Genomic DNA, 24,950 nt, shown 5'->3' with positions numbered 1-24,950 from the left:
CACATCAAATCTGAAGCTGAGAAGCTCACAGAGGAAATAGATGGGTCATTTCTGTGACGTGCATCTAAAGTAGTTGCTGATTCAATTATCCACTCGCTTTGGCTTCCACTTTACATTTCAAAGTCATAATTAAAGGAAACAATAAATGGGAAAAAAAAAAGGACAAACCACTACTCCGCGTTCCCCTGGGATCCCGGGAACACCACGTGGACCCACCATGGCCGGACCAACAGGTCCTCTTTCTCCCTAATACAGAAAACAGAAGAAAAAAAATTGCTACAAGTCAAGCCGCCATGAAGATAGATGACTCATCATCCAGAAGCTGTAGCCGTGCCATCCATAAATACATGAAATTCACATAACGCCTTCAAACATCCTCATTGTGCTCGGCGCAAGACACAAACTAGTAATAAATTATGAAAACTCTAAAAGCACTCTGTCGAACAAAATCTCTTTCCAGGGTGAAGTCCAACGTCGTGCTTTCAGGAGGAACTAAAAAAAGAAAACCTTGCATCTCACTGTGAAAGCACGTGCAATCATAAGAGAGATATTGCTCTCCCCGTGGAGAGCTTTTTTATTTATGACTTCGATGATGACGGAGACAAGAGGGTCAAAGTCAGGGCTTATCGAACCGTCAATCACGACATGAGAGAAAACACTCAGGGAGCCGCGACAAAGCACAAGCAAAACATTCGACTTTCGTAACTATTTTCTTTCCATCCCATTGTTGACGTTCTATCCGGGTTGTCTAGATCATCAAATTGTGACTTATCACCTTCTGTCCTTGGAGTCCTTCAGGGCCTTTAGCACCAGCCGTTCCCTGTGGGCCTGTCAGTCCAGGTGCCCCGTCCGCTCCTCTGGGCCCCGGGGGGCCAGGGATGCCGGACGGCCCCTGCATTTGAAAGGCGCACTTCATTATATACGTCCCGGTATTAGCAGACAAAACTTTTAGGTGGTGGACGTTCTCCCTCACCCTTTCACCTTTGTCGCCCTGAGTTCCTTTGGCGCCTTCGACCCCGTCGAAGCCACGGTCGCCCTACAAAGACAATTGCGGGCTTTGGATTGATGAAAACACTTTTATCAGATGAGTAAACGCACCTTGGGGCCGACTATTCCTTCTTTTCCTGGGATGCCCGGGGGTCCCGAGGAGCCCATATCCCCCTGAAAACAAAAACACATTTTGGGTGGCACCATCAGAAGCAAATAGCTGCTTTTCTAGTTGCCATACCTGATCGCCTTTTCGTCCTGGAAGGCCAGGTCGCCCATGGAAGCCATTATCCCCCTAATGACACAAATTTTGATCATTACATCAAATCTAAATCTCTTTTATTAGCCAGGTAAATTGTTTGTAATATTTTAAAATTTACAAAATATGTTTCCATTCTGTTAATATCAACCCACCTTGTAATGTTTTCCAATTCAGAATTTTCCACTTATATTTATTTAGTAAGTGAGAATAGGTTTGACCTATTTAATGTATAAAGAACAGACAGGGAACGTAGTTTCGGTTTTCCCTTATTCTTCTCCTCATACTTCACCTTCTCTCCTTTAGGTCCATCACCTCCACAAAGCCCCTTAGATCCTCGGTCGCCCTGGAAACGCAAACAACTTCATCATAACGAGACACATGGAGAGGCTTTTAAGTAACAGAGGATAAAAATACACCCAAGCCGTCCATCCATGGGCCATCAGTCCTTTCAATGGTCACCCAGTCTGCTTTCACAAACGCGCGCACACACACACATGCATCAGCCTCTGTAGCATTAGCAAGTCTCACAAAGCAAATGGACATGACAATTGTACATGATAATGGTTATTGAGGGGCCACTTACACATAAAAGTGGCAAATGAGTAGAGCAGACGGTGAGGTACAGACAATTTACAGCGACTACCCTGACAATGACACACAGTTATTCTAGAAAATTAGACTTTAATGTACAGATAATACACTATTTTACGATATGGATGTTTTGAAAATTACATAACTAAAGCTAGAATTGAGTGCATTTGTTGAGCTGCTTGTATTCTTCTGAAAATAATCCAAACTGGGTTTTAAGACGTTTCTTGAACTGAATATTATTATTATTATTGTATATTATATATATATTATTATTATTTTGTTATTCAAACGTATCTTACAGGGCTCTATTTTTGTGACAGGCAAAACTTTTGTGCAGTGCGTAAAGTATCTCTGCACAGCAGCAACGTAATTTCTCAGACAAGCACATACTTGCGAGAGGGATGTCTGCGCTGCTGTGGGAGTGTTCACAGTCAATCACAATGATTCCTTTTATGCATCTTAAGGCGCAAACTAGGCCCACTAGACTCTCGGCATGGCAGAAGCACATTTGTGCGGGGACTTTGTGAACCCTCCTTTTGTGTTCAGAGCCTCTGGTTTACTGCTAACATACTGATGCATCTAAAAATGTTTTTCCAAACAAGATTTAATGAGTTATTCCTTACCCCATTGTTGACCTGAACACGTTCTATGCTAACTCATTATTCTGTTACAGTCGATAGATTTTATATTATCTTCAGCTTGATCAATTTCATGCTGTTATGCAGTTGCGAGTCGCATCATCCACCCATGAAATACATTCCATGCTCAATACCACACGAGTCAAAAATCAGCTAATCTACCTTAATTCCTCTCAATCCGACGATGCCAATCTCTCCTTTGTCGCCCTTGCGTCCGAGCAGACCGTCTTTTCCAGGCAAACCCTGGAAGAAGAAGAAGAAACACAACCAAACATTCATCTATTGTCAAACATTTTCAAATGCACAATTGGAAATATATTTGGATATAAGGAAACACACCGCTTCACCGGGCACGCCGGCCGGTCCTGCTTCTCCCTGCGGAGAAAAGTGACAATTAGAATAATTAGAGCAGAGAGATGATGATGATCTGCATCAAGAACTGTCTGTCTTTCCAATGCAGGTTAATTATAATGATCATCTGTGCGGAGCGCCGTAGCTTGCCTTCTGTCCGCCAGGACCGCGAGCACCGGGGAATCCATTGGATCCTTTTTCACCAGCCTCTCCCCTCAAACCCTGAAAATAAGATGGCAAAAAAAAGTTTGGTTCCTTTTCAATCAACACTTTATGATTAGAATTTTCTTGCAGGTACTAATTGGCAAGCTCACCGGCTCTCCCGGTGGTCCCTCTTGACCCTTTGCTCCTTTTTCTCCTTGCCCACCTTTGGGCCCACGGTCGCCCTAAAATAGAAGGACGGTTTTGTCAAGAGTTGAATTGAACAATCTGAAAGCCTTTTGGTACTGGTACTGACTTGTTCTCCTCCGCTGCCTTTTGCTCCAGGAGGTCCCCCAATCAGCATGGTGTCCCCCTAAAATTGAGGAAATCATTTTGGAAATAAAATATTTGCAAGTGAACCCCCATGACATCAGCATTGAAGATATTCCTAAACTCTTCCTGAACTTTTTTTTTATCTTCGTCACAGGGTGTCTTACATCCTCACTTTTTTTTTTCCCCCAACGTGTTTGTTTGGCTTTATGCATATGAATCACTGCGGGAGCGCAACAGGGCAAAATACTGCAGTGGCGCTTATTAGACATTAACATGCACACACCTTCTCTCCTTTGTTCCCTTGCAGGCCATCGTCTCCCTGAAAAATAACAACAACAACAAGAGCAAAACATTTCATCCTGGCACGTCAATGGAATTTAATTCACATGAGAAGAATGCTCGTGGGATGATGCTCGCATAATGACATGAACAAATGGGAAAAGGATCGAGTGTCATTAGTATTCACCTTCTCTCCCCGAGCACCGCGTACCCCTGGTGGACCCTGATGGATGGCGGGGGGGGGGGGGGGGGGGGGGGTCGCCACACACACACACACACACAATTATTCTGAGCTTGGCAATGAAAAGCATCATTAAGGCTGTGCTGCAGTTTATAAAAGCTGAGATGAATCTGGAAAGACGGCTCGTTGATTGTAAAATATACAATAGCTTTTTTTTTTCTTTTTCCTTTGCAGTGAGAGAGCGTTTATTGTGTTGCTCAATACCATCGATTTCCTTTCCTGCTAGTATCGGCAAAACCGAACCGGTACCGATACTAGCGGTCTGCATTAGAAGTTTATATCAAATTATGGAAGAGTACGTTTGAATAATTTTTTTTTTTTATTTAAACTCATAAAGTGGTCGCTCCAAAGTGGGCAGCATTTGGTTTGACATCAAGTGACTCACCGAGAGAGCACTTATCTCTCTCCTTTGACGATAGTCATCAAAATTCAGGCAAACAATTTATTGTTTGTACATTTTACAATTAACATTTATATGACAACTTCAAATGTTACTTTCAATCATCCACTTTTTATGGTGGATGGTGAGTGACAATTTGGCAATGGAATGGCTCGATTAAATTTTTGAAACACATTGAATTCAACCTTACAGGTTTCATTGTATTTTAAATTTCAACAATGACTGAAGTTATGGAAGAAATTGCCAACAATAGAAACAATTGATGAACTCACCGTTAAGCCCCTCTCTCCATCCAAACCCGGGCGTCCTTCTTCCCCCTAAAATATGACCAAAAATATGAAACCACATCACTGTGTATGAGTGTGTGACAGATTGCAGAGATCTTACTCTTGTTCCTGGCTCTCCTCTCTCTCCTCTTGGACCCGTCACACCAAGTCCAGTTTCTCCCTGGTCAAATAAACAATGTGCACGTTTGTATACATCTCAACTGCCTTTTTTTTTTTAGTTACAATCGTGTGTTGGATCTTTGTACTTTGTCTCCTTTGGTCCCGTCGACACCAGGAGAACCCTGCAAAACACATTTTTAAAAGACTGAGCTTTTTTTTTTTTTTTTTTTTTAAAGTTATATTGAAAGAGGAGCTGAACTCACAGCTTGCCCAGGAGGTCCAATAGGACCAGGAGGTCCGGTATTTCCCAGCCGGCCCACAAATCCTTGAAGACCCTAAAAATGACAACAAGCTATTTTACAGCAACACCAAAGACATTCAAAAAGGTGAAAAAAAATAAATATTCACCCTCTCTCCTGGTGGTCCAGGTGGTCCTGGGTCACCATGTTCTCCTCTTAGACCGGGAGGCCCAATATCCCCAGACTTGCCCTGCAGTCCTGGAGGACCAGCTGCACCGGGAAGACCTGAATCTCCCTTATCGTCAAAAGGCAGGTTGCTTCTTAAACCGAAAGACTGGAGCATATAGCGCCCATATGTCACATGTGTTTACTCACCTTTAACCCCTGCGGTCCAACGATACCTGCAGGACCTGACATTCCTACGCCTCTTTCTCCCTGTAGCAAAAATGTGTCACTGCTTCCAGTCAGATGATAGGGACATTTGAGGAACAAAATAAAAAACAGACCTTATCTCCTTTCGGCCCAGGAGGACCTCGTTCCCCCTAACGGACAAGAAAAGAAAAAATGGATACGAGTAGCAACAACAAGAAAAAATAATAAGAAATAAAAACAGTGTAATGTTAGCCACATTCAAAGGACAATGTTGTGCTCATTTTAAATACTAAAAATATAAGAAATCCAGGTTATTTGAATTAGAAATAATAATAAAAAAAATGTGGACAATGAGAAGAGATACTCACATTTTCTCCTGGCTGTCCTGCTTCCCCAACCTCACCCTAATAATGACAACATATGAGCAACGTCACTCATCATCTACAGTGCACGTGATGCCACTCACCCGTTCGCCTCTGATGCCAGCAAGACCTCGTTCTCCCCGGCCACCCTGAAAGACAAATGACCAATTTAGAAAAAGGACATACGCCCACAGAACCCTCAATCCTTGGCAAGGACGAGGTGCCCACACTCACCTTTTCACCAGGGAGTCCTTGCTCTCCTGGAGTTCCTGGTAGTGTTGTTCCTGGAACGCCCTGAATTGCAAGAAAGCCTTTTAGTTAGGTAATCTTTTTATCGGATGTTTTTCAAATCAATGGACAATTTGAAGCTTAAATCTAGTTAGGTTGAAAGAATGTGGAAATGAACTTACCTTCTCTCCTTTGACTCCAGGGGGTCCTGCTACTGCCTGGTAGAGAGAACAAAAGCGGAATAATGTGATCATAATTACCTGTAAAGCACAGTGTGGTGCTGCTTTTTTTTCTTCAAAGAATAAAAAGCTTTTTCTTTCAATATAGCTGTGGGAGATTATTTGAAAATTACTTTCTTCTTGTTCCACTCCAGAGGTGGCAATCGTTGCAGCTACTTGAGTGTGTGCGTTAACATAATTATTCAATTTTACTTGTTCATTGTTGGCAGGCTTAGATGGTTCACTTGCACGAATCAACGTGTTATTATTTCAAGTTCGCCTGCTAGTATAGTCAAGCTTTTTGCGGAAAAAACATAGACGGCAACACTCAAGGGCAGGATCACAATCCTACCAGTTGTATGTTCTCCAAATATTGGTTAGGGGAACAAAATGGAAGTACACGCTAGTGAAATGGGTGTCGCAGGTAATTTATCAAACTGTTGAACTGCCTGACAGCATCGCGGTGACTCTGTCCAAGGTGCTGAGCCCGAGGCGCTCATCTGTGAGGAGGCCACTCAACACGCTCGTCACAGGTCACGTCAGCAGCACAAACAAGGGGGGCAAGCCTGATACTGCGTTAAACTAGAATATAAAGTACAGCATGACAAATCGCAACCTTTACACATTTCATCAGCGAGCAGTTAATAAGATCCGCCTGGAGCTAATGACATCTAATAGAAGAGACTTATTGAGATTGTCAAGATTCATTTAACAATGTTTATTTTTGTGATTGTAGTTCTATGTGTCTGAAACTAGTTAACCAATATTGTATACCTCGGAGTATAATGATGAGCTTTTGTTTGTTAAATTGTGGCTGGTGGGTGTCTAGCATTACAGGTTGGGCACAGATGTCAAACTCAAGGCTCGGGGGCCAGGTCCAACCCATCGCGTCATTCTATGTGGACCACTAAAGCAAATTAAGTGGCTACTTTGTTTTTATTGCTGAATGCGTCAATTGCATGCTCATCTCAGGAAAATTATCAGCCTAACCCGCATCTTCATTTAACATCTCGGAAAAGTGCAGTCTGTTAAGCTCCTCCCTTTTGGTACTTTACATTACGGACAAAAAAAGGGGTGTCGAAAGGTGATAATAGAATCCCAATTGCACTCCCGACTCATCTGTATTGTTCTCAGACGTGGAAATGGGAGCTAACGAGAAACTTTTTAGAAAGCAACCAAGCAATTTCATATTGAAGGCCTCAGACAACCTTGCACTTGTGAATCAACATCAATTATGTGCCACTGCATGCATCACAAAATCTGAGTGTGCTCTCAACTTGGCTCGTGTATGTGTGTGTGTGTATGTGTGTGTGTCAATGCTGCAGGCTTTGAAGTTTTGATGGCTTGTGGCTCACGCAGAGGGGAATCAATCGCTGCAGCTTTTGAGAAAATGATGACGACGTAGTAATTTAGTATGAGTCATTTTTACAACCAGATGCATGCCGCTAACACATTTCCTCCTTTCTAAAGAAAGATCAGGTTAAGCGATAATTGACACTGGCATATTTCATATTGATTCATTTGGAGTCTAATCCAAGGATGGAGAATGCAGCAGATGTGTATGATTTATTGTATATCAATATTTGTGACCTTGATCGGCACTTTAACTCTGGCTTAGTTTAATTTTGAGATTTAATGACAGAATTAGAACAGGCCCAAGTCAATTTCCCAAAAGATGTCTGCGGCCATTTCAATGCGGAGTGTCAAAAGCAGAGCAAGGCCACCGTTCTCCAGAGTCAGCTTTCAATTTCAAAGGCGTAACAGTGCGAAGAATCATGGATGAGTGAAGGTGCTGTGTAATGTGCTTTGCGGGTTAACTGAATACCGAAGAGTCGTACATATGACAAAAGCAGGAGAGAGATTTACGTGTTATCTGCCTGGAAAAAGACATTCCGAGGTTGTTTGATTGTAAACCACGCTAAGATTTGGGTTTTGGCAACACAATGCAAGACAACTTATGACACTGTCCAACATTCCATCTCGAAATTCTTATTAGCGGCAGGGCAAATTGTCCGTGAAGGCACGAAAGACTGAATTGCACAATCACGGCTCATCGGTTTGTTTTTTGGATGCAGCAAGTAAATGAAAACCAAACAAAAGTGCAGAGCTGAATGCACAGTACAGTAAACTAGGGGGAATTGTTTTGAACAATTAAACGGTTTACTTTTGCATACGCAAACAAGACAGCCTGCTGAGAGGTACGCAGATATTTTGGTATGTGTTACAGCTAGTGTTAATTCAAAAGGTTTATTTCCAATTGGTAACTGTTGCCCTGTTGGAGGGCGGCAGGAGGCCCCGACAAGTATGGAGCGCACGGTACTCGGTCGTGAGTGGGAGAAATGCGCAGCCTACTTCACTTTATAGCGGTAACACATCACCGAGACACTAATGGAATTGTGGTCACAGTTCTCGGGTGTAATTTCATTTTAGCAACATGTGACTTTGGCTCACTAAGCAGTACCGAGTCATAAACTGGCCAAAGGTGCAGCAAACAGTAATGCTGACTAGAAACAAGATATCTACTGCCACCAAATCCTGATTAAGTAATAATAATAATAATAGGGATATTTTTGCATAGCCTTTGCACCCTTTTAGCACACAGATGGTCTTTGAGGAGTTTCAAAAACCATTTCAAATAAGCGGATGTACAGACATTTAATATTACAGTAAGTAGAAATAATATTACGCATAATCAAACTTCACACAAATTAAAACTTTTGTCTGTCCTTGTTAAGTCAAATTGCCATGCACATCAATAGGCACTATGCTGAATGAGACTCTGTGCTCCAAATGCAGATGACCGGAAAACGTAATTGCAAGGTTTACTACTTTGTGCACTGCCTAGTAGAGCGAACAGTTGAGCTCCGAGCCAGCTCAGGAACCTTTACAGTGTTGACTCAACATGATCATCATCATTTGGACAAACAGCAGCAGCCAGGCCAATGGCCCCCCCGAAGGAAGACCACGAAGTGTTGTGCATCAAATCAAAACGATCACTGCAGGATCCTAATAATAGCACCGCAGAGATGCTGTTTTATGACTTCGGGCACTAAATCATCATGCCGCTTGGATCTTGCCCAATATAACCTGGTAGGGCACAAACTATTGCAATGTATTCTTACCTTCCCTGGAGGACCACTGTCTCCCTGCTCTCCCTTGAAACCCGGCTGACCTGGAGGGCCAACAATGCCCTGGGGATTAGAAATAGTTAGGAGAGGCAAAACTCCATAAATGACACAAGACACATGAATGCAGTGACCGCGCACACACACACACACACACACACACACACACACACACACACACACACACACACACACACACACACACACACACACACACACACACACAAACCTGCTTCCCTGGCAATCCTGGTAATCCATCTTTCCCAGACACTCCATCTCTTCCAGGTACCCCAGGCTTTCCTGCTTCACCCTATGAGGAACCAAATGTTTATTTTTACTTGATGACTCTCAGCATCATTTGTACAGCTGTCATTGTTTGTTTGGTACTACAGCACTAATGAGACTCCTTATATTATGTAGTAAAGGCTCTCTGGACCCAAAAATATAATATTGAATCAAATAATAATTCTGACTTCATCTACAATACAGGGACCGACCTTGAATTTTTTTTTTTTAATTGAGACTTGGGGGTCTAATTTCATGGCGGAAGGCATACGTAACTCGATGCCAATGTTGGTCCATCAGCAAAAGGGTAGGCTGCACCACTGTGGGAGTGGTCATATCTGACTTTAATCATATCCTAGATTCCTTTAGATGTGCCTTAGGGAAACATAGCTGTGCTCTGAAGCGAGGCTCAGACACTAAAAAATCTACTTTGATTTCAGTTTGCATGCCAAAGTCCATTTATTTATTTATTGTATTTAGCTGTGCAATCCATGCCCTAATTAAAAAACAATATTTTAGCAGTCACACATTATAAATAACAAGTAGTACTTATTAAAAAAAAATTGAGACATATATTAGCAACATAATTCACACTATAAGATTAGCTGGGGAATTAAACCAAACAAACTGGAAGACTATTACTGGTTTTCATGTCTAATTACTTCCAAGCTTAAAAAAAAAAACAAGTGGCCATTATTTCATCACTAAATACCACAATGCAGTAGCAGCATGCTCAACGCTGCATACTTACCACCTGCCCTGACAAGCCTGAAGGCCCCTGTGGACCCTGCAGGAGGAAATAAATACAGCAATATGACAAAACACACCAACACTGAGACCTATAGTGAATTTCATGAGGAAACGAGAACATTGTGCTTGGAGTGACAGAGTTGCTGATAGGAAACACTTACCACGGCTCCTGGAGGACCCGGATTTCCTGGCAATCCTGTGCTGCCTTGAGCACCGGGAGGACCCTGCAAAGATGCTGATAAATTCACTAGAACTCTGAATTGTTGTATGGAAGCTTTTGGAATATTGAAAAAAAATCCCCCAATGAAACAAAACGGTGCCTTACCTGAACACCAAGCCCTGGTTCTCCTTGATTACCCTGTGAAACACATTTCACATCATTTTATGACTGCACTCAGTAGGAAATATCATTTTAGAGCACAAACATCATTTCCTATACGGTATTGCATTTGAGAGATAAAAAAAAAAAAAAAAGAAAACTTATGATTTTACCTTCACACCTGGTGGACCAGGAAGTCCATTTGGACCAATGGAGCCCTGATAGAAACATAAAGTGTAAACACATTAAAAGACTGTCAAAAGTTGCACTATTCTTCCTGTTTGTTGAATTGGTTACTCCTTTAAGTCAAAAGGATTTTTTGGGTGAAAATATTTTAAATCTGTACACTTAAAATGTAGAACTGAAGAAACATTTGGGCGTGCGTGTGTGTTCTTACACTTAAGCCCCTGATGCCTGGCTCCCCTGGATTTCCCTAAGAGTGAAATACAAGTATAAATAATAATAATAATAAAATACTGAACAATAACTGACTCGGTGAAATATGTAATTAAAATCAGAAAACATCTCTAATGTTAAAAGAACCTCAAGGTGACATTGGTAAAACATGTAATACATTTCCATTAACAGAAAAAAACAAAACATTTTGTGAGTAATAATGTAAAAGTCACGTGACTTACAACAGTTGGGTCAGCATAGAGGATGAGCAATGTCAACAAACAAACAAGCAAGCACTCATAGATAAGCTTTGCAGAGCTGCAATAGGGGAAAAGCCAAGAGCAAGCTCAGCATGCACAAGTAGCAGAGCCAAGTGACAGCAACACGTATTTGGACTGCATCCAAATTGAAGCAACATCCCCCAAACCCGTAAAGACGTGGTAAATCCTGGAGATAGGTTTAGTAAGTCTTCATGTGGGCCGATTTCCGTGTCATCTCATCAAATCAAATGTGGTATTTTGCATATTGAAAAAAAAAAAAAAAAATACATGCAAAACAATTCAAAGCTGAAAATAAGTGCGTTTGACAGCAATGCCTTGGGGACCAGGGTGGTCGTCATTAATATTTCAAGAAGAGCCTGTCACTTTTGGAGCTACTTCCAATACAAATAGAAAGATTAAAGTGGTGAAATCTGTCGGAGAGGAACACGATGTGCACGGCTCAATAATAAGCATGTCGAGATTGCCCGAGGAGGTTGCAAAGTCACATTTCATAAATGGAAAATCTTGCAACTCATTTGCGCCCAATCGTGCAAGTGGTAAAAGTGGTATAGAGAGTGAGGAATTAAAAAAGAAAAAAAGAAACTCAGTGACAGATGTTGATGAAAATTGAATGCGAGTCCTGACTGGCTAAAAATCCATAGAAGCAAAATTATTTTGAATATCAACATTCTGATATTGCCTTGATTTTGTTTTTTCAATTCAGTTATTAGTTTTTTTTCAATACTTTATTTAGTTTATTTTGTAATAGTTTTTACTTTTATATAGTATATTATAATATTATAATCCATAATACTTGACTTCATTTTAGTAGCTAGTGTCAAGATGCTAAGACTTGTACTCACCGGTACTCCTCGAGGACCAGCCAGCCCGGCTGGACCCTGTTCCGACATAGAGGGAAAGAAATCAAAGATTGTGAAGAAGTGATTTTTCACAGCTTGACATACATAATAGAATTTGTAGTCATCACTCGATTGCTATCAAATTGGTTTTGGTGCATAAAGAAAATCCAAAACAAAACACAAAGTAATTTCAACTGCTCCAATTCTACTGTACTTACCGGTTTCCCATCCTGACCGGGTTTACCAGGTTCTCCTGATATTCCCTGAAATAAAAACACCCAAATTACTCCTAGAAACCTATTTTTATTCTTACAATGGCACAAAAATGGCAGCTCACCTGTAAGCCATTATTTCCTTTCTCTCCAGACTCGCCTCTACCTCCTTTATCACCGCGAGGTCCTTCAAAGCCCTGCAAGTCGCGATGACTCAGCATTTAGAAACACGTCGAGATGAAATGTGGCACAGCCTGACGAGGAATTTAATTCTACTGCGCGTAAATCTTACCCGGTCACCTTTGGCTCCCTGTTGCCCAGGAGCACCGGGGTCTCCTTTCGGTCCAGCGACTCCCTGAGGACCTCTGGTGCCAGGTGTACCAATTAGTACCGAGTCAGCAGATGCACCCTGTTGGGAAAAAAACAAATGTGTTTAATACGTGCTGAATATCAAGGGTCAAAGTGCATCAAGAATGAATTCACCTTTTGACCAGGTGGACCAGGCAGGCCTGTAAATCCCAGTTTACCCTGATGAGGAAAAAACATTGTCATCCTAATGGAGACATCTTAAAGGGGAAGTTTGGGAAAAAAAATCTTTATCATGTCCTACTCTCTCCACTTACAGTTTCTCCTTTATCTCCTTTCTCTCCTCTTTCACCCTGAAACACAGACGTGCAAAACAGTATAAGAATCATCTTTCATCCAATACAAAAGTCCTTGCGCCTAATGTCCTTCCTTACCTTGTCCCCTGGTCTCCCGCCCTCTCCAAGTTCTCCAGCCCGCCCCGGAACGCCTGGAATTCCCGGCTTTCCTGGCTCTCCAGCTGGCCCCGGAAGTCCCACCGGCCCTTGCTCTACAATGGCTCTCCCCGGGGGCCCTGGTGCTCCCAGCGGCCCTCTCTCTCCTTGTTCCCCTTTTGGGCCTCTGTCCCCCGGAAAGCCACGTGCCCCCTGTTGTCAGATGAGTAAAAAACATTTGATACAATCCCACTTGGTTCTTTATCATTATCCAAGTTGTACTTACATCTGCACCAGATGTTCCCCTCTGACCTGTCTCACCCCTGTCTCCTTTTTCACCTCTTTGTGCCTTCGCCAGTGGAGTGTTGTCCTTACTGTCCACAACCGCCTTCAGGTCAGACACCTGTATCGACAGCAGAACAAAAGGCCATGAAGAGTGTCTGCCAAAGGTGCCGAACTGTGAAAGGATTTCAACCGGCCTATTCCATTCCATCTCAGCATCTTGAAAATTGCTTGTAATCAGTCTCCTTTGTGCAACTTTTTCAGCTGTTGAGTTCAGAAACTATTTAAGGTGGCGGAGTGGTTTAAAAGCACATTTGGAGGAGAATATCAGTGGGAAAAGCTCGGAAAGATTTTGCTCACAAAAAAACGATTTCATGCGTTGTTAAGAATCAGAGCAGTCGAGGTTATCTTTAATCAAAGGGATGGCGTTTGAATTATGATGCTCATCAGTTAACAATTTTGGTCCAAGGCAACAAGCTTAGTCTAATCGCTACGAATCCCATTTTTCATTTTCTGATTGACCATTAAAACTCAAGTTAATGCGATTGAAGAGATTTTACACACACAATCAAAGCATTGCAAAACAGATGTCACGTCGTAAAGCTAATCTATTTTCACCCATAAATCAATTATATTTTGTCGGCTGCCTAAAAATAACATTAGATTAAAAATAGAGGACGGATGGATAGAATTACTTCACATACCTGAAGTCCAAGGATGGCCAGTGCCTTCTGTACATCCTGGTAGTTGCAAAAAAACAGAAACATTTACCCCCCCACAAAAAAAAAAAACCATACTGCAGACTAATTGAAATTCAAATGTGTTACCACTGCAGTTCCAGGTTTGCCAGGAGCTCCGTCCTCACCCGGGTCCCCCTAAAAAGACAAACCACCCGAGCGTCAATACAGGAAGCAAATTCACAAACATTGCATGTTCAGTGTAAGCGGAACTCACAATGTCACCTTTAAAACCAGAAGGACCTCTTTCACCCTGGGACAAGAAAGTTCACATCAAAAGAAGACTCATGTGTTCACTGATTCAAGGCAAATTAGGACAACTTACTCGAGCGCCAGCAGCTCCGGGTATTCCCGGGACACCCTAAGGGACGGGAACGGAATGACAAATGTTGGATTTTTATGAGTGCAATTGAGATTCATATCAGTGTGGTGATTTTGAAGGATATTTCATTTTAAATCTAATCATTGTGCACCTCGTACTTCTACACGGATATTGCAACTATTATGCAAAAAAAAATATATATATCACTTGATCTTTGACTTTGCCGATAAAAAAAACGATATTACTTCATTGTTTTAAAATGACAACACTTTACTGTTTAGGTGAAATTCTCTTCTAATAAGGGTATGAATTCTTGAAATACATCCAAAAGAGGTTTTATAAGGTCAAAGTGTTCTTTGTGGTCTTTGACCACTACATTTAATTAGCGCAAGTGGACATTTGTGGCCAGATATCATTAAATCCCCTCCAGGTGTTCCTGCGCTTATCGCATTCAGGGAAAAAAAAAATAAAAATAGAGAAGCAATGTGACTATTGATCACCAAATCTAAACGATTTGCCCTTGGAAAAAAAAAAAAAAATGAACAGCTTTGCATTTTTTCACAAGGTTCCCTGGAGGTGTTTCCTGAGAATGGGACAGCATAATAGAAATCCCTCGGCTGTCTCCAATGTGGAGGCAAAAGAACACGAGTAGATAAGACTGTGGGAAGGAAGCGGGCGCATACGGCAATAGATTAGATAAAATACACATCACTGCGGCTACATGTGGGAGGGCGATGCGGATGGGGGATAACGCGGCCACACGAGAGCTGAATATAGAGGAGAGAAATGCTCATGTACAAACCTGCATGTCTGGAGACAACAAAAGATTAAGACTACAGAGAACAATTGTTTAGCACATAATGACTGTCTGCCCAGTAGCCCTCTGAGGTACACATTATTCTAGCACAGCACAGCACACTGCCGTGTGTGTTAATCTGCAATAGACATTTTAAGAGTGTAATTAACAATGTGGAAATGCAATTTCGTTTCAACTCACAGGGGTTCCCGGGGGTCCTTGGGGGCCTTGGATTGGTGTTGCTTCAAAACCTTTGACGTACACTACCTGATTACAGAGATGTGCAGTGTATCAATTAGTAAATACATTGCGAACTGGAAATGTACTTGTGTGCAAATACTGTGAGATGCTATTATCAAATTAAAATAGAGTTTTTGTAAAGTGAGCAGATTTGAGTTCACATCATAGATTTTTCCTTGCAAGTCAGAGCTAAATAAATACACAAATGAATAAATTCCATTCATCCATTAAGAAATTATTAGACATTAAATTTGTTTGACTCTCTGCATTGACTTTTTGATGCTAAGCATGACTGGCGTCACCCTAAATATTTGTAAAAATATTTTGTTTGTCTCACCTGTCCTGGTGGACCTATGCTACCAGGCAGTCCAGCAGGTCCCATGAGACCAGGGGGGCCTGAAGGGCCAGTGAGACCTCGATCTCCCTTTTGCCCATCACGGCCCTGGAAAAAAAAATGATTACACATCAAAAGCCCTCACATGAGCCAAAGTGGGTACACAATGAAACGCGAAATCAATAAAGGGAGTGGTATGATGAAGGTGTAGTGGCACAGAGAGGACAAAACATAAAACCAAAGTGACAGCGGAGACACTTGAGAAGAATGATGATGGAACTGAGATTTGACAAAACTGACATCTCGACCGGCAGCTCCAGCGTCTCCTCTATCACCCTGAAGATTGAAGAAACAAGTGTCAGCCACCAACACACACAAGTCCACTGTGCTTTTGTTTTTACTATTATACTAGTCAGGTAAGAAGAAGAAAAAAAAATCAATAATAATAAAAAGCAGCAGTCAGTGTGAAATGCTCATAGAATGGAACACCAACCTTTCGGCCATCCTCTCCGGGCAAGCCATCCTCGCCCTGCGTAATCAAAACAAACCACATTAGCGACTCTACAAGAGGAAACTGAATAATGGCCAGTAGGAGCACTCCGATAATTCAGTGGCACCAATTTACAGACTCATTCAGGACAGCCATTATGCAGTCAAGCCTGAAATAAAAGCCTGCACTGTTTCTGACCAGCAGACATCCAGAGCACATGGACACTATTATCAACTAATAAGACAAGTGCATTGATACTCATCTGATACCAATTTCTGATTATTGATATTGAACATAACTGAAACCACACACACGTTTCCAAGTCGGAATAAAATGTATTACCGTTTTCCCAGGAATCCCAGGTTTACCATCTTCTCCTGCTTTGCCCTGAAAAAACAAACAAAACAGCATGTGTACACAAATAAACAAAATAATCTCATATTACGTATGTGCTGACGTGTACTCACGGGTGTCCCGGAAGTGCCTGGAGGACCCACAGGCCCTTGGGGACCCTGCTCACCTCGAAGTCCCGCTAAACCCTGGAAGCAATTTCAACATTTTATCAATTGAGAACACTTTTGATACAAATTACTTGAATGTGTAATAGTCTTCAAAATGTAAATGGTAATCTTATTTGGATCCCATCAGGTACTGGATTCAGGTTGAATTAATGGTATGCTTGAGCTATTGCAAGCCCCATCACAGAATCAATTTATTCTAATGATGAGTCATTATGTACTTGTATATAATTATGAAGATTTCAATGTGACAGTTTCTCAAAAGAAAAATGAGAAGCAGATATTGTTTCTTTTTAAAGTGAACCAGATATCTGGTAACATTTACACAGTGCCCTCCGTAGGACGCACACGTGAAGAACAGGGTCAAAAATGTGAAATGATCGGAAGATTTTGCAACTCACATCTCTTCCAGGATCGCCCGATTTTCCAGGATCACCCTGCAAATAGCAGACAAAACGTATTAGCGGTGGACATGTTCTACCATGGATAATGTTCAACATACAGCATGTTGCTTGAGTTCGGAGCTCCAGTACCCTCTGACCCGGTGGTCCGGCAACACCTGGTTTCCCATCCACACCAGGACGACCGTCCAACCCGGAGGCTCCCCTGTCGCCCTGAGAAGATAAAATTAGAGCTGAAACAGTTCAGTTGTATTTAGGGATTGTATTTGCAAATAAAGGTTTCTGAACTGGAGGAAATATTAATTTGATAAAATTTGGTCAAAAATGAGCTAGTTTTAGACAATTGCCATATTTCAAACCTTCTCTCCAGGTGTTCCTCTTTCTCCAGCGTCACCCTGAAAAAAAAAATATTGGTGGTGGACATAAGTAAAAGACAACACAAGACTATATTTATGCACAGATCCAGTTATAAGAAGAGTTGAAGTGACAGAGAGCAAACTCACTCTGGAGCCTGCAGGCCCACGTTGTCCCTCAGGACCCTTTGGAGAGAGAACGGAAGAAACAACAAGTCACACAGGTTGACCATCCATGCATAGCAAATCAACAGGGAAAGGGCTCGGTGCGCATAGTGATGCATACACCGACGCTTATCAGGAGCTCATGGAAGCATTTCAAAACCCGCAAGTAGGCGGTAGACTCACTCTCGGGCCGACGGAACCAGGAGTTCCAGCGTCACCTTTCTGACCGTTACTTCCGTTGGCTCCTGGGTTTCCTTTGTCTCCCTGAGAAACACAAGAATGAAAGTTATATACATGGGAATGATTTGAGACAATTCAGACTCCATTTTTTTACATCTGCGCAAACAGCTGGCAGCAGATGAAAGATTCCGAGAGTCAAGCTGAAAATGATGCGGCTAGTTTCCCCCACTTAGCACCAGAGTGTATTTTAAGAATGCTTCAAAGTGGTGCTCTGGCATGACAAATGGAGCAGTTTGACGTTAAGGATGGCAGCTGTCAACTTGGCTAAGTGAAGACCCTGTGGTACGTCCAAATCAGTGTTTTTTTTTAAATCATCCATCCTTCCATTTTCTTTCACTTATTCTGCTCAGAGTGAGCTGGAGCCAGGTTTGTGTGGGCAAGAGGCAGGGTCCATTACAGGCCCTATGTAGACAACCATTCATAGCAAAAGACAACTTACAATCCCCCCCCCACTTAAAAAAAAAAAATAATCAAGCAAAAATACACTTTATGTGCCAGCACTAACAACAACCCATAACTTGTGACATGGATCGATACCATTTACTGTAAGTCGTTACAGTGTTACCATGGTAACGCTGCCTTGCTGGACTGGAGTGTACGTCTGTTTGAACTGAATTTTATAGTCACTAAAAGGTGATGTTTATTTTATTTTTCTTTACTGACTTTTTGAAAAAATGATTGAATGTTGAAATCTTTTCATACAGACCTTTGCCCCTTGCTCTCCTCTCAACTGGCCCTGGATGTCAACCTGTTGCGGAAAAACATATACGTTATCACAATATGCTGAATATGGGCCCAGTGATAAAAAGCAATTGCAATTGGTTTTGAAAAATATGACTGATGTTTGTATTGATGAACACACTTATGGAATGTGACATACCAATTTCCCTGGTGGCCCTGGAGGTCCTTGAATTCCCTAAGGGAACATCATAAAAAATCTGCATCTTCATTCAACTACTTGAGTCAGTATGACGTAAAACTTTATAAATACGAACCTGTGCTCCTCTTTCTCCTCTGGGCCCCAAGAGTCCAGGGTTGCCCTGTAAACAAGTACAGATCAATAAAGATCTTAAATAGCTTACCTTGGACTTATGGCAAGGCGTATTGAATAGCTGTCTGCATATAGATGCACAAATGCGGGCCTCACATTTCGCCCTTGTTCCCCTGGCTCTCCTGCATCTCCCTTCTCTCCAGGCCGCCCTGGCTGACCAGAGAGTCCCTAAGGTCCAAACCATACAAATCAAAATCCATTAATGCAGTAAAGTGAAATTCCAAATATTTAAGTCTAATTGTCAAAGAAATTTGTCATACCCTCACTCCACGTTCTCCGGGCTTGCCGGGAAGTCCCGACTCCCCCTGAGGGAAAAATACAATAACGTGCTGAGAATGGAGCTTTTTTAAATAATCAGGATTCCCGAATTAGAATCAAATGGGGTGTTCATTGAGGGAAAACAGATAAAACCATATAGAGAAAATGGCAGATTTAAACTTTTTTAAAATAATGAGAGAATCCGAGATCAGACTTACAGGGGTGCCTTCATCTCCCTTCTCTCCTGGTTCTCCCTGTAAAACAAGTCTGAATAAGACTGACTTGCATTTTCATTGCAATTCTCTTTGGCATAGTCGGATTGTCTTGAGAAAGAAGCCTATCACGCTGACTCATCCATATTATCGTCACCTGTTTCCCAGGAGGACCGAGCTTCCCTGGAATTCCAGGCCGACCGTCTTCTCCTCTCTCTCCTGGCTCACCCGAGTTTCCCTGAGGGCCAGTTTTAAGTTTTAAATTTGGCAATGAGATATGTAACTACAAATAAAGGGGGAAAAGTCCAATCGGTTTCTCACTTTATCACCCGGCCTACCGCTGATACCTGGCGTTCCCTGAGGAGCGAGAGAACACATGTATTATGCATTTCTAGTTTGTGGCACGAGGGATGAATAATAGAAGATATTGTCGGGACTTTTTCTGTGGCACTGTAATGGCGATGCAGGCCGAAAAGCTAGTAGATAAAACAGAACTCTCGAGTGTAATGTTGCCACTGACAGCCGGCTTTCACTCACTGGCTCTCCTCGATCTCCTTTAGGTCCAATCGAGCCTAAGCCTGACCCGGGAGATCCCTGAGAACAAAGGAGATATCATTTGGAAACTTCCTTGAGTGCTACAGACATTGCATGGTTACTAACTTTCTCTCCTCTCAGTCCAGGATCTCCCTTTGCTCCTTTGGGCCCGTCAGAACCGGGAAAACCAGACTCTCCCTGGGTGGGAGGAGCAAAGAAGAGGTGTCAGGCAATAATGGTCAAATAGATGACTGAGTGAGGTGATGTGATATAACTCACCTGTTCCCCTTTCCTCCCTATGGGACCTTGAACCTGGGAGGATTTTAATACAAAGTCAAGGATTTTTCAAACGATGAATTATTGGAGTCATTTGTCGGAGAACTTACACTTCGCCCTGGTTCACCTCGTGCACCTTCACTTCCCTGAGAACACACAAGTTCTTTAATCCTTTGCCGAGATACTCACTGCATGCCATTATGAGCCATTGTGCAGTAGAATCACGTTGGAGCTGACCTGCCCATTCTCATATGATTACTCTTAATTGAATCAGACTCACCTTTTCGCCCGCCGCTCCACTGGGCCCTGGGGAACCCTGAGGAATAGTGGAAAGACTTAGACATGAGACTCCCACTAAAAGTCCTGTTATGAAACAAAAAGGGCGATGGCAGGTAGTATATGACGACCGCTTATTCACCCTCAGTCCTGGTGGTCCTGGAGATCCTGCCTTTCCTGTCTCGCCCTATGAAGACAATAGGAAAAGAAAATCAGCGCTTGAACATTTTTAGAATCGATTATTCTATCAATTATTCCATCGATTAATCGTGTACTGAAAAGGCTTTTTTTCTCTGATTACTGTTTATTAACCAATTTTATTTTGGTTGTATTTAGAGATTAAAAGGCAACTAAACAACTGTAATAGTAACTGCAATATCACCCAGGAAGTATCAATGGTAATTTTTTTGCAAAGTCAAAGCAGATATTTGCAAATGTCTTGTTTTGATAGAATACAAAAAAAAACTTTCATAAAAGACTAGAGAAATTAGAGAATCATTACAGTTGACACCCTGAAATCAGAAAATGTTGACATTTTTTAGTTTGAAAAAAGAGCACTAAACAATTACTCGATTATCAAAATACAATTAACTTTATAATAGATTTTTTTTCAATGAATTGATGAATTGGGACACTTCTACTTGGAAACTATCGAGTAAAATACTGTACAAACATGAAGCTTACTCTCTCTCCCGTTTCACCAGCAAGTCCTCTTTCTCCCTGCAAAGGAAACCAATGCACAGTTGGTACAAGACGCTCTAATATTGTGCCACCAAGTAGCATAAAAAACATCATTTCACTTGCATGCAACCATATTTTCAGCATAAATTGCCTGTCACACAAAGCACTTCTCTGAGTTTGGCCAGCTATGAATATCATTTCACACAGATAGACCTTTGCATGATGAAAAAGAAGAAACAATTATATGCTCCATAGTCTGGCCGTCAATATTAATCAGTACATTTCATTTTTTTGTATCCTTTGTGGTGAATGTCCACACATTGTGTAATACAAACACCCGCTGTGTGTATGTGTGTATATAATCAACTTCTTTTCACAGTTGTTGTTTTTTTTGATATGCAAATGTGTCTTGTATAATATAAAGCAGTACTTACCCGGTCTCCCTGCGATCCAGGCTCACCCGGCTGACCTCGGTCACCCTACAGAACCACAGTGTGATAGAGGTCGTTTTTCTAATTAAATGTTCCAGCGCATCTCATTTTTCATACCTTTATCGTACCTTACTGCCAATTTCTCCTGGGGGCCCACGAGGACCCTGAAGGACATAACAAGACTCTTAATGTGTACAGGCAAAGGGTGTTCACCCACATGCGTCCAAAGATTAAGTTCAACTGAAACTCCTCAAGTCTTCTTCCTCTGAGATTATAAAACCTCGACGTCTCCACATGACAACAACGATGTTTGTTAGGCTGACCCACCCTGTCACCAGGATCGCCCTGCCTGCCAGGTTGTCCTGGCAGCCCAACAACGCTGTCACCCTGTAAAACAAGAAAGAGCAAACACATGATGAATTGATGAAGAGTATTTGCCGGAGAAGAAGAAAATGTATATTCAAATTGATATAAATTATATCAATCCATTTTTTAGCATTGAGATGAGTTACAGGCAATACATTTAAAAATGCTTACTTGTATCGAAACATGCACCTCAGTGACCTATATAGCAAATCAACCTGCCTTATCTCCTTTGGCCCCCTGTGATCCGGTCAGCCCTCTAGGACCTAGCGGTCCTGGGGGTCCTGGAGAACCCTGATTATAAAAAGGCAATTAGTGGATGCAAAGTACCAACCCTCACATGGACGCAGACTTCATATCAGAACATTGATTGACTATGCTTACAGGGGAGCCCTTCTCGCCTGGAATGGCCACCCCGTTGCCAAATCCCGGAGGTCCCTAGCAGCACATAGATAAAGAGTTGTGAGCCTCATTATGCATGCAGGTTCCTCTGGATATTTCTGTAAGCAGGAGACAAGATGGCAATGGGGTGACTCACCCTCTCTCCAGGGCTGCCCTTGTCTCCCTGCAGAGGAAGAGAGAGAGAAGAAAGCTCAACATTATTGCCGGAGTGAACTTGCAAAGGTTATCAGGTAGATTTTGCTTCATTTGCATGACCAACATTCAAAATAGAGGCGATAACACAAGTGCAATTTTGCCAAGTCCAACATGAAAAAGAATCAGAAATGCTGGTGTGAATGAGTCAGAACCCAATCAATGGCATATGAAATAATTCTGGCTATTGAATGCTCATACAGAAAATGGAGAGAAAAAAAGGGTCAACAAATTTGATGCCATTCTGTATCTGAACTAACCTCAATCAGCAGTACCACTAAACTCTGCATTGTGACTCAATGCTACCACCATGTGTGCTTTTGTAAAATAACAACATGTCAACCTTTTGTTTTGAACTTTATGCACAGCGGGCTCATTAAAACTCTCAATCATTCATCTGAAGTATGACAAATATGCTGAATGTTTTGGAACATCATGTATTTAAATACAATTAGCAAAATAGTGATTGAGTGATGCAGTTTTTTAGACATATTATAAATTGTGCGCAGTGAAAGCATATATTAACCTTGATGGAGGTTCCTGGTGTTCCTGGTAGCCCTGGGCGGCCATCCTGTCCTGGTATACCCGGTAGTCCTGAGGTACCTTTGGCACCATCGCTGCCCGGCCGACCCGGAGTCCCCTACGTTGACAGTATAAAAATTAATTTGTAAAATGTACTTTTAACCGTAAGACCGTAAAACATTCCATATGAAGTGTGATTTCTTCTTACAGGTATTCCAGAGATGCCTGGTTCTCCCTTCCTTCCTGGAAAACCACCTCCCGATGTGGATCCCGGCTCCCCCTGAAGTGTTGGTAAGATACCAGGAAACGATTCACACCAGCTCTTGTAGTTGACTAGCACAGATCATAGCTCATCTCACCCTTTCGCCTCTCTCTCCCTTTGGTCCTTGTGAACCTGCCACGCCGGGTTCACCCTAAAGTGACATAAAATATCATATTAGAAGGATGCAGGAGAAGGTGGCTTTGAGTTTAGGATGTCTTACTTGGTTTCCTCTGACGCCAGGGAGCCCCTGTGAACCCTACATAACATGTCAAATCATTAGTGCTTTCCTAGAACATCATGTGCTCAATGAATAGTTTTTGTTCTGCTTACAGGAAGTCCAGTATTTCCCGGGGTACCCGGGCGCCCTGGTAAACCTGGGTTTCCATCAGCACCGGGAAAACCCTAAAAATATTTGCTGGTTAGATCAAGAGACAGGCATGATATTGATGAGGTTTGAGATTTACTCACTCTTTCCCCCTTGTCCCCTTTTAGCCTCATGGAAGGGTCAATAGGAATTGAAGGCCCTGGTAGACCCTGAGGGCCTTCAGGACCCCTCGGACCATCTCGTCCGGGAAAACCATCTCGACCCTATTTCACATTCGCGCAGTTTGATTGAAAAGGTTCTGACTTAAGCTAATGCTCATGCATGATCATACAATGAGGTGTTTCTAATATTTTGGCTTGCACAGCTTTTTGTGCGGCGGGAAAACACAACTGAATGTCATGTAATATTTAATGTTGGTGTTTAACTTACAGGTTCTCCTTTGCGTCCGTCGACACCATCCCTGCCTCTCTCACCCTGAGAAATACAACAGCAATGCATAAATTGATAGAAAAAAATAAAAATAAAAATCTGTATGCAAGAAAAGAGAAACTGCACCTTTTCTCCACGATCTCCCCTCTCTCCCTATAAAAAGAAGAAAAAACAGGACTAGTTTGATCATGAAGAGCAAAGAGAAGGAATAAAAATCGGACGGGTGTGCCTGCAAGTTCAACAATGCCCTATTTGCTGAGTGCTTAATAAAAGTAATCCAAGCTTATCGTTGTAATGACAAGGAAAAAAAAAAATGTCAACCTCAAGATCACTCACCCGTGGACACTGAACGGTACATTGTTCTGGACCTGGGCTTCCCTAAATACAAAAACACCAGGTGAGATGAAATATACACAGCTGAGATGGAATAATAGAAAATCCTACCCCTGATCCTCTGGCAATACCACAAAGCAAGTCTGCCAGATCGCTATGCGAGGCGGCGTCCAACTGGGAGGCATCGCGCACATACACAACGTTCTGGGTGCTGCCGTCTGTCACTGCCCGCCGCAATTCTTCCGTATCTGCTTGATCTACACCCACCGCCAACACGGTCACACCTGGAGAGCAGGGATATGATCTTAATGAATGGAAGCTCATGTTTACATTGTCAAACATTATAGAACTTAATATAACAGATCGCTTGAGGAATTCGATTCTCACCTGTCGCTCGAAGGCTGGAAGCTGCAAGCGTGAGGTCATCCCCGGATTTTTTGTCGGCAATGATGACAACAACCCCAGGGACCCTTGGCCTCCTGCCAGCAGAGGTGGTGAGAAGATACTGGGTGGCAAAATTCACTGCCTGGCCTGCGGAGGGAAGTAAACCACA

The 24,950-nt window shown here is 42.2% G+C and overlaps 1 protein-coding gene across 1 annotated transcript in view; it reads right to left on the bottom strand.

Annotated features, from left to right (window-relative positions):
* The window catches only part of col7a1 (collagen, type VII, alpha 1), a 35,019-nt gene that overhangs the window by 480 nt on the left and 9,589 nt on the right, over positions 1 to 24,950 (bottom strand). The window contains exons 26-111 of the mRNA XM_061291534.1: positions 24,785 to 24,928; positions 24,509 to 24,681; positions 24,401 to 24,442; positions 24,191 to 24,217; positions 24,065 to 24,109; positions 23,779 to 23,898; positions 23,641 to 23,712; positions 23,531 to 23,566; positions 23,408 to 23,461; positions 23,257 to 23,328; positions 23,053 to 23,166; positions 22,471 to 22,497; positions 22,317 to 22,370; positions 22,155 to 22,226; positions 21,897 to 21,956; positions 21,698 to 21,733; positions 21,573 to 21,617; positions 21,142 to 21,177; positions 20,600 to 20,644; positions 20,462 to 20,497; positions 20,292 to 20,327; positions 20,185 to 20,217; positions 20,032 to 20,103; positions 19,909 to 19,965; positions 19,693 to 19,728; positions 19,529 to 19,609; positions 19,378 to 19,413; positions 19,162 to 19,206; positions 18,998 to 19,069; positions 18,846 to 18,890; positions 18,731 to 18,766; positions 18,557 to 18,598; positions 17,794 to 17,874; positions 17,596 to 17,631; positions 17,452 to 17,487; positions 17,225 to 17,305; positions 17,093 to 17,128; positions 16,641 to 16,712; positions 16,516 to 16,560; positions 16,177 to 16,212; positions 15,984 to 16,019; positions 15,687 to 15,791; positions 15,311 to 15,376; positions 14,317 to 14,352; positions 14,209 to 14,244; positions 14,082 to 14,129; positions 13,959 to 13,994; positions 13,259 to 13,375; positions 12,976 to 13,185; positions 12,859 to 12,894; positions 12,719 to 12,763; positions 12,528 to 12,644; positions 12,361 to 12,432; positions 12,242 to 12,286; positions 12,027 to 12,062; positions 10,905 to 10,940; positions 10,681 to 10,725; positions 10,514 to 10,546; positions 10,350 to 10,412; positions 10,190 to 10,225; positions 9,383 to 9,463; positions 9,151 to 9,219; positions 5,993 to 6,028; positions 5,817 to 5,876; positions 5,687 to 5,731; positions 5,589 to 5,624; positions 5,355 to 5,390; positions 5,224 to 5,283; positions 5,018 to 5,143; positions 4,873 to 4,944; positions 4,756 to 4,791; positions 4,611 to 4,670; positions 4,496 to 4,540; positions 3,770 to 3,805; positions 3,587 to 3,622; positions 3,287 to 3,343; positions 3,144 to 3,215; positions 2,980 to 3,051; positions 2,818 to 2,853; positions 2,641 to 2,721; positions 1,539 to 1,592; positions 1,229 to 1,282; positions 1,099 to 1,161; positions 974 to 1,036; positions 776 to 892; positions 169 to 246 (exon numbers count right to left, since the gene is read on the bottom strand). Of these exons, the coding sequence (XP_061147518.1) occupies positions 169 to 246; positions 776 to 892; positions 974 to 1,036; positions 1,099 to 1,161; positions 1,229 to 1,282; positions 1,539 to 1,592; positions 2,641 to 2,721; positions 2,818 to 2,853; positions 2,980 to 3,051; positions 3,144 to 3,215; positions 3,287 to 3,343; positions 3,587 to 3,622; positions 3,770 to 3,805; positions 4,496 to 4,540; positions 4,611 to 4,670; positions 4,756 to 4,791; positions 4,873 to 4,944; positions 5,018 to 5,143; positions 5,224 to 5,283; positions 5,355 to 5,390; positions 5,589 to 5,624; positions 5,687 to 5,731; positions 5,817 to 5,876; positions 5,993 to 6,028; positions 9,151 to 9,219; positions 9,383 to 9,463; positions 10,190 to 10,225; positions 10,350 to 10,412; positions 10,514 to 10,546; positions 10,681 to 10,725; positions 10,905 to 10,940; positions 12,027 to 12,062; positions 12,242 to 12,286; positions 12,361 to 12,432; positions 12,528 to 12,644; positions 12,719 to 12,763; positions 12,859 to 12,894; positions 12,976 to 13,185; positions 13,259 to 13,375; positions 13,959 to 13,994; positions 14,082 to 14,129; positions 14,209 to 14,244; positions 14,317 to 14,352; positions 15,311 to 15,376; positions 15,687 to 15,791; positions 15,984 to 16,019; positions 16,177 to 16,212; positions 16,516 to 16,560; positions 16,641 to 16,712; positions 17,093 to 17,128; positions 17,225 to 17,305; positions 17,452 to 17,487; positions 17,596 to 17,631; positions 17,794 to 17,874; positions 18,557 to 18,598; positions 18,731 to 18,766; positions 18,846 to 18,890; positions 18,998 to 19,069; positions 19,162 to 19,206; positions 19,378 to 19,413; positions 19,529 to 19,609; positions 19,693 to 19,728; positions 19,909 to 19,965; positions 20,032 to 20,103; positions 20,185 to 20,217; positions 20,292 to 20,327; positions 20,462 to 20,497; positions 20,600 to 20,644; positions 21,142 to 21,177; positions 21,573 to 21,617; positions 21,698 to 21,733; positions 21,897 to 21,956; positions 22,155 to 22,226; positions 22,317 to 22,370; positions 22,471 to 22,497; positions 23,053 to 23,166; positions 23,257 to 23,328; positions 23,408 to 23,461; positions 23,531 to 23,566; positions 23,641 to 23,712; positions 23,779 to 23,898; positions 24,065 to 24,109; positions 24,191 to 24,217; positions 24,401 to 24,442; positions 24,509 to 24,681; positions 24,785 to 24,928 (5,159 nt within the window). The remainder of the gene's footprint in view (positions 1 to 168; positions 247 to 775; positions 893 to 973; positions 1,037 to 1,098; positions 1,162 to 1,228; positions 1,283 to 1,538; positions 1,593 to 2,640; positions 2,722 to 2,817; positions 2,854 to 2,979; positions 3,052 to 3,143; positions 3,216 to 3,286; positions 3,344 to 3,586; positions 3,623 to 3,769; positions 3,806 to 4,495; positions 4,541 to 4,610; positions 4,671 to 4,755; positions 4,792 to 4,872; positions 4,945 to 5,017; positions 5,144 to 5,223; positions 5,284 to 5,354; positions 5,391 to 5,588; positions 5,625 to 5,686; positions 5,732 to 5,816; positions 5,877 to 5,992; positions 6,029 to 9,150; positions 9,220 to 9,382; positions 9,464 to 10,189; positions 10,226 to 10,349; positions 10,413 to 10,513; positions 10,547 to 10,680; positions 10,726 to 10,904; positions 10,941 to 12,026; positions 12,063 to 12,241; positions 12,287 to 12,360; positions 12,433 to 12,527; positions 12,645 to 12,718; positions 12,764 to 12,858; positions 12,895 to 12,975; positions 13,186 to 13,258; positions 13,376 to 13,958; positions 13,995 to 14,081; positions 14,130 to 14,208; positions 14,245 to 14,316; positions 14,353 to 15,310; positions 15,377 to 15,686; positions 15,792 to 15,983; positions 16,020 to 16,176; positions 16,213 to 16,515; positions 16,561 to 16,640; positions 16,713 to 17,092; positions 17,129 to 17,224; positions 17,306 to 17,451; positions 17,488 to 17,595; positions 17,632 to 17,793; positions 17,875 to 18,556; positions 18,599 to 18,730; positions 18,767 to 18,845; positions 18,891 to 18,997; positions 19,070 to 19,161; positions 19,207 to 19,377; positions 19,414 to 19,528; positions 19,610 to 19,692; positions 19,729 to 19,908; positions 19,966 to 20,031; positions 20,104 to 20,184; positions 20,218 to 20,291; positions 20,328 to 20,461; positions 20,498 to 20,599; positions 20,645 to 21,141; positions 21,178 to 21,572; positions 21,618 to 21,697; positions 21,734 to 21,896; positions 21,957 to 22,154; positions 22,227 to 22,316; positions 22,371 to 22,470; positions 22,498 to 23,052; positions 23,167 to 23,256; positions 23,329 to 23,407; positions 23,462 to 23,530; positions 23,567 to 23,640; positions 23,713 to 23,778; positions 23,899 to 24,064; positions 24,110 to 24,190; positions 24,218 to 24,400; positions 24,443 to 24,508; positions 24,682 to 24,784; positions 24,929 to 24,950) is intronic.

The sequence above is a fragment of the Syngnathus typhle genome, linkage group LG11, assembly GCF_033458585.1.
Source record: "Syngnathus typhle isolate RoL2023-S1 ecotype Sweden linkage group LG11, RoL_Styp_1.0, whole genome shotgun sequence".
NCBI lineage: Eukaryota > Metazoa > Chordata > Actinopteri > Syngnathiformes > Syngnathidae > Syngnathus > Syngnathus typhle.
This window is presented reverse-complemented; position numbering and strand designations above follow the sequence as displayed.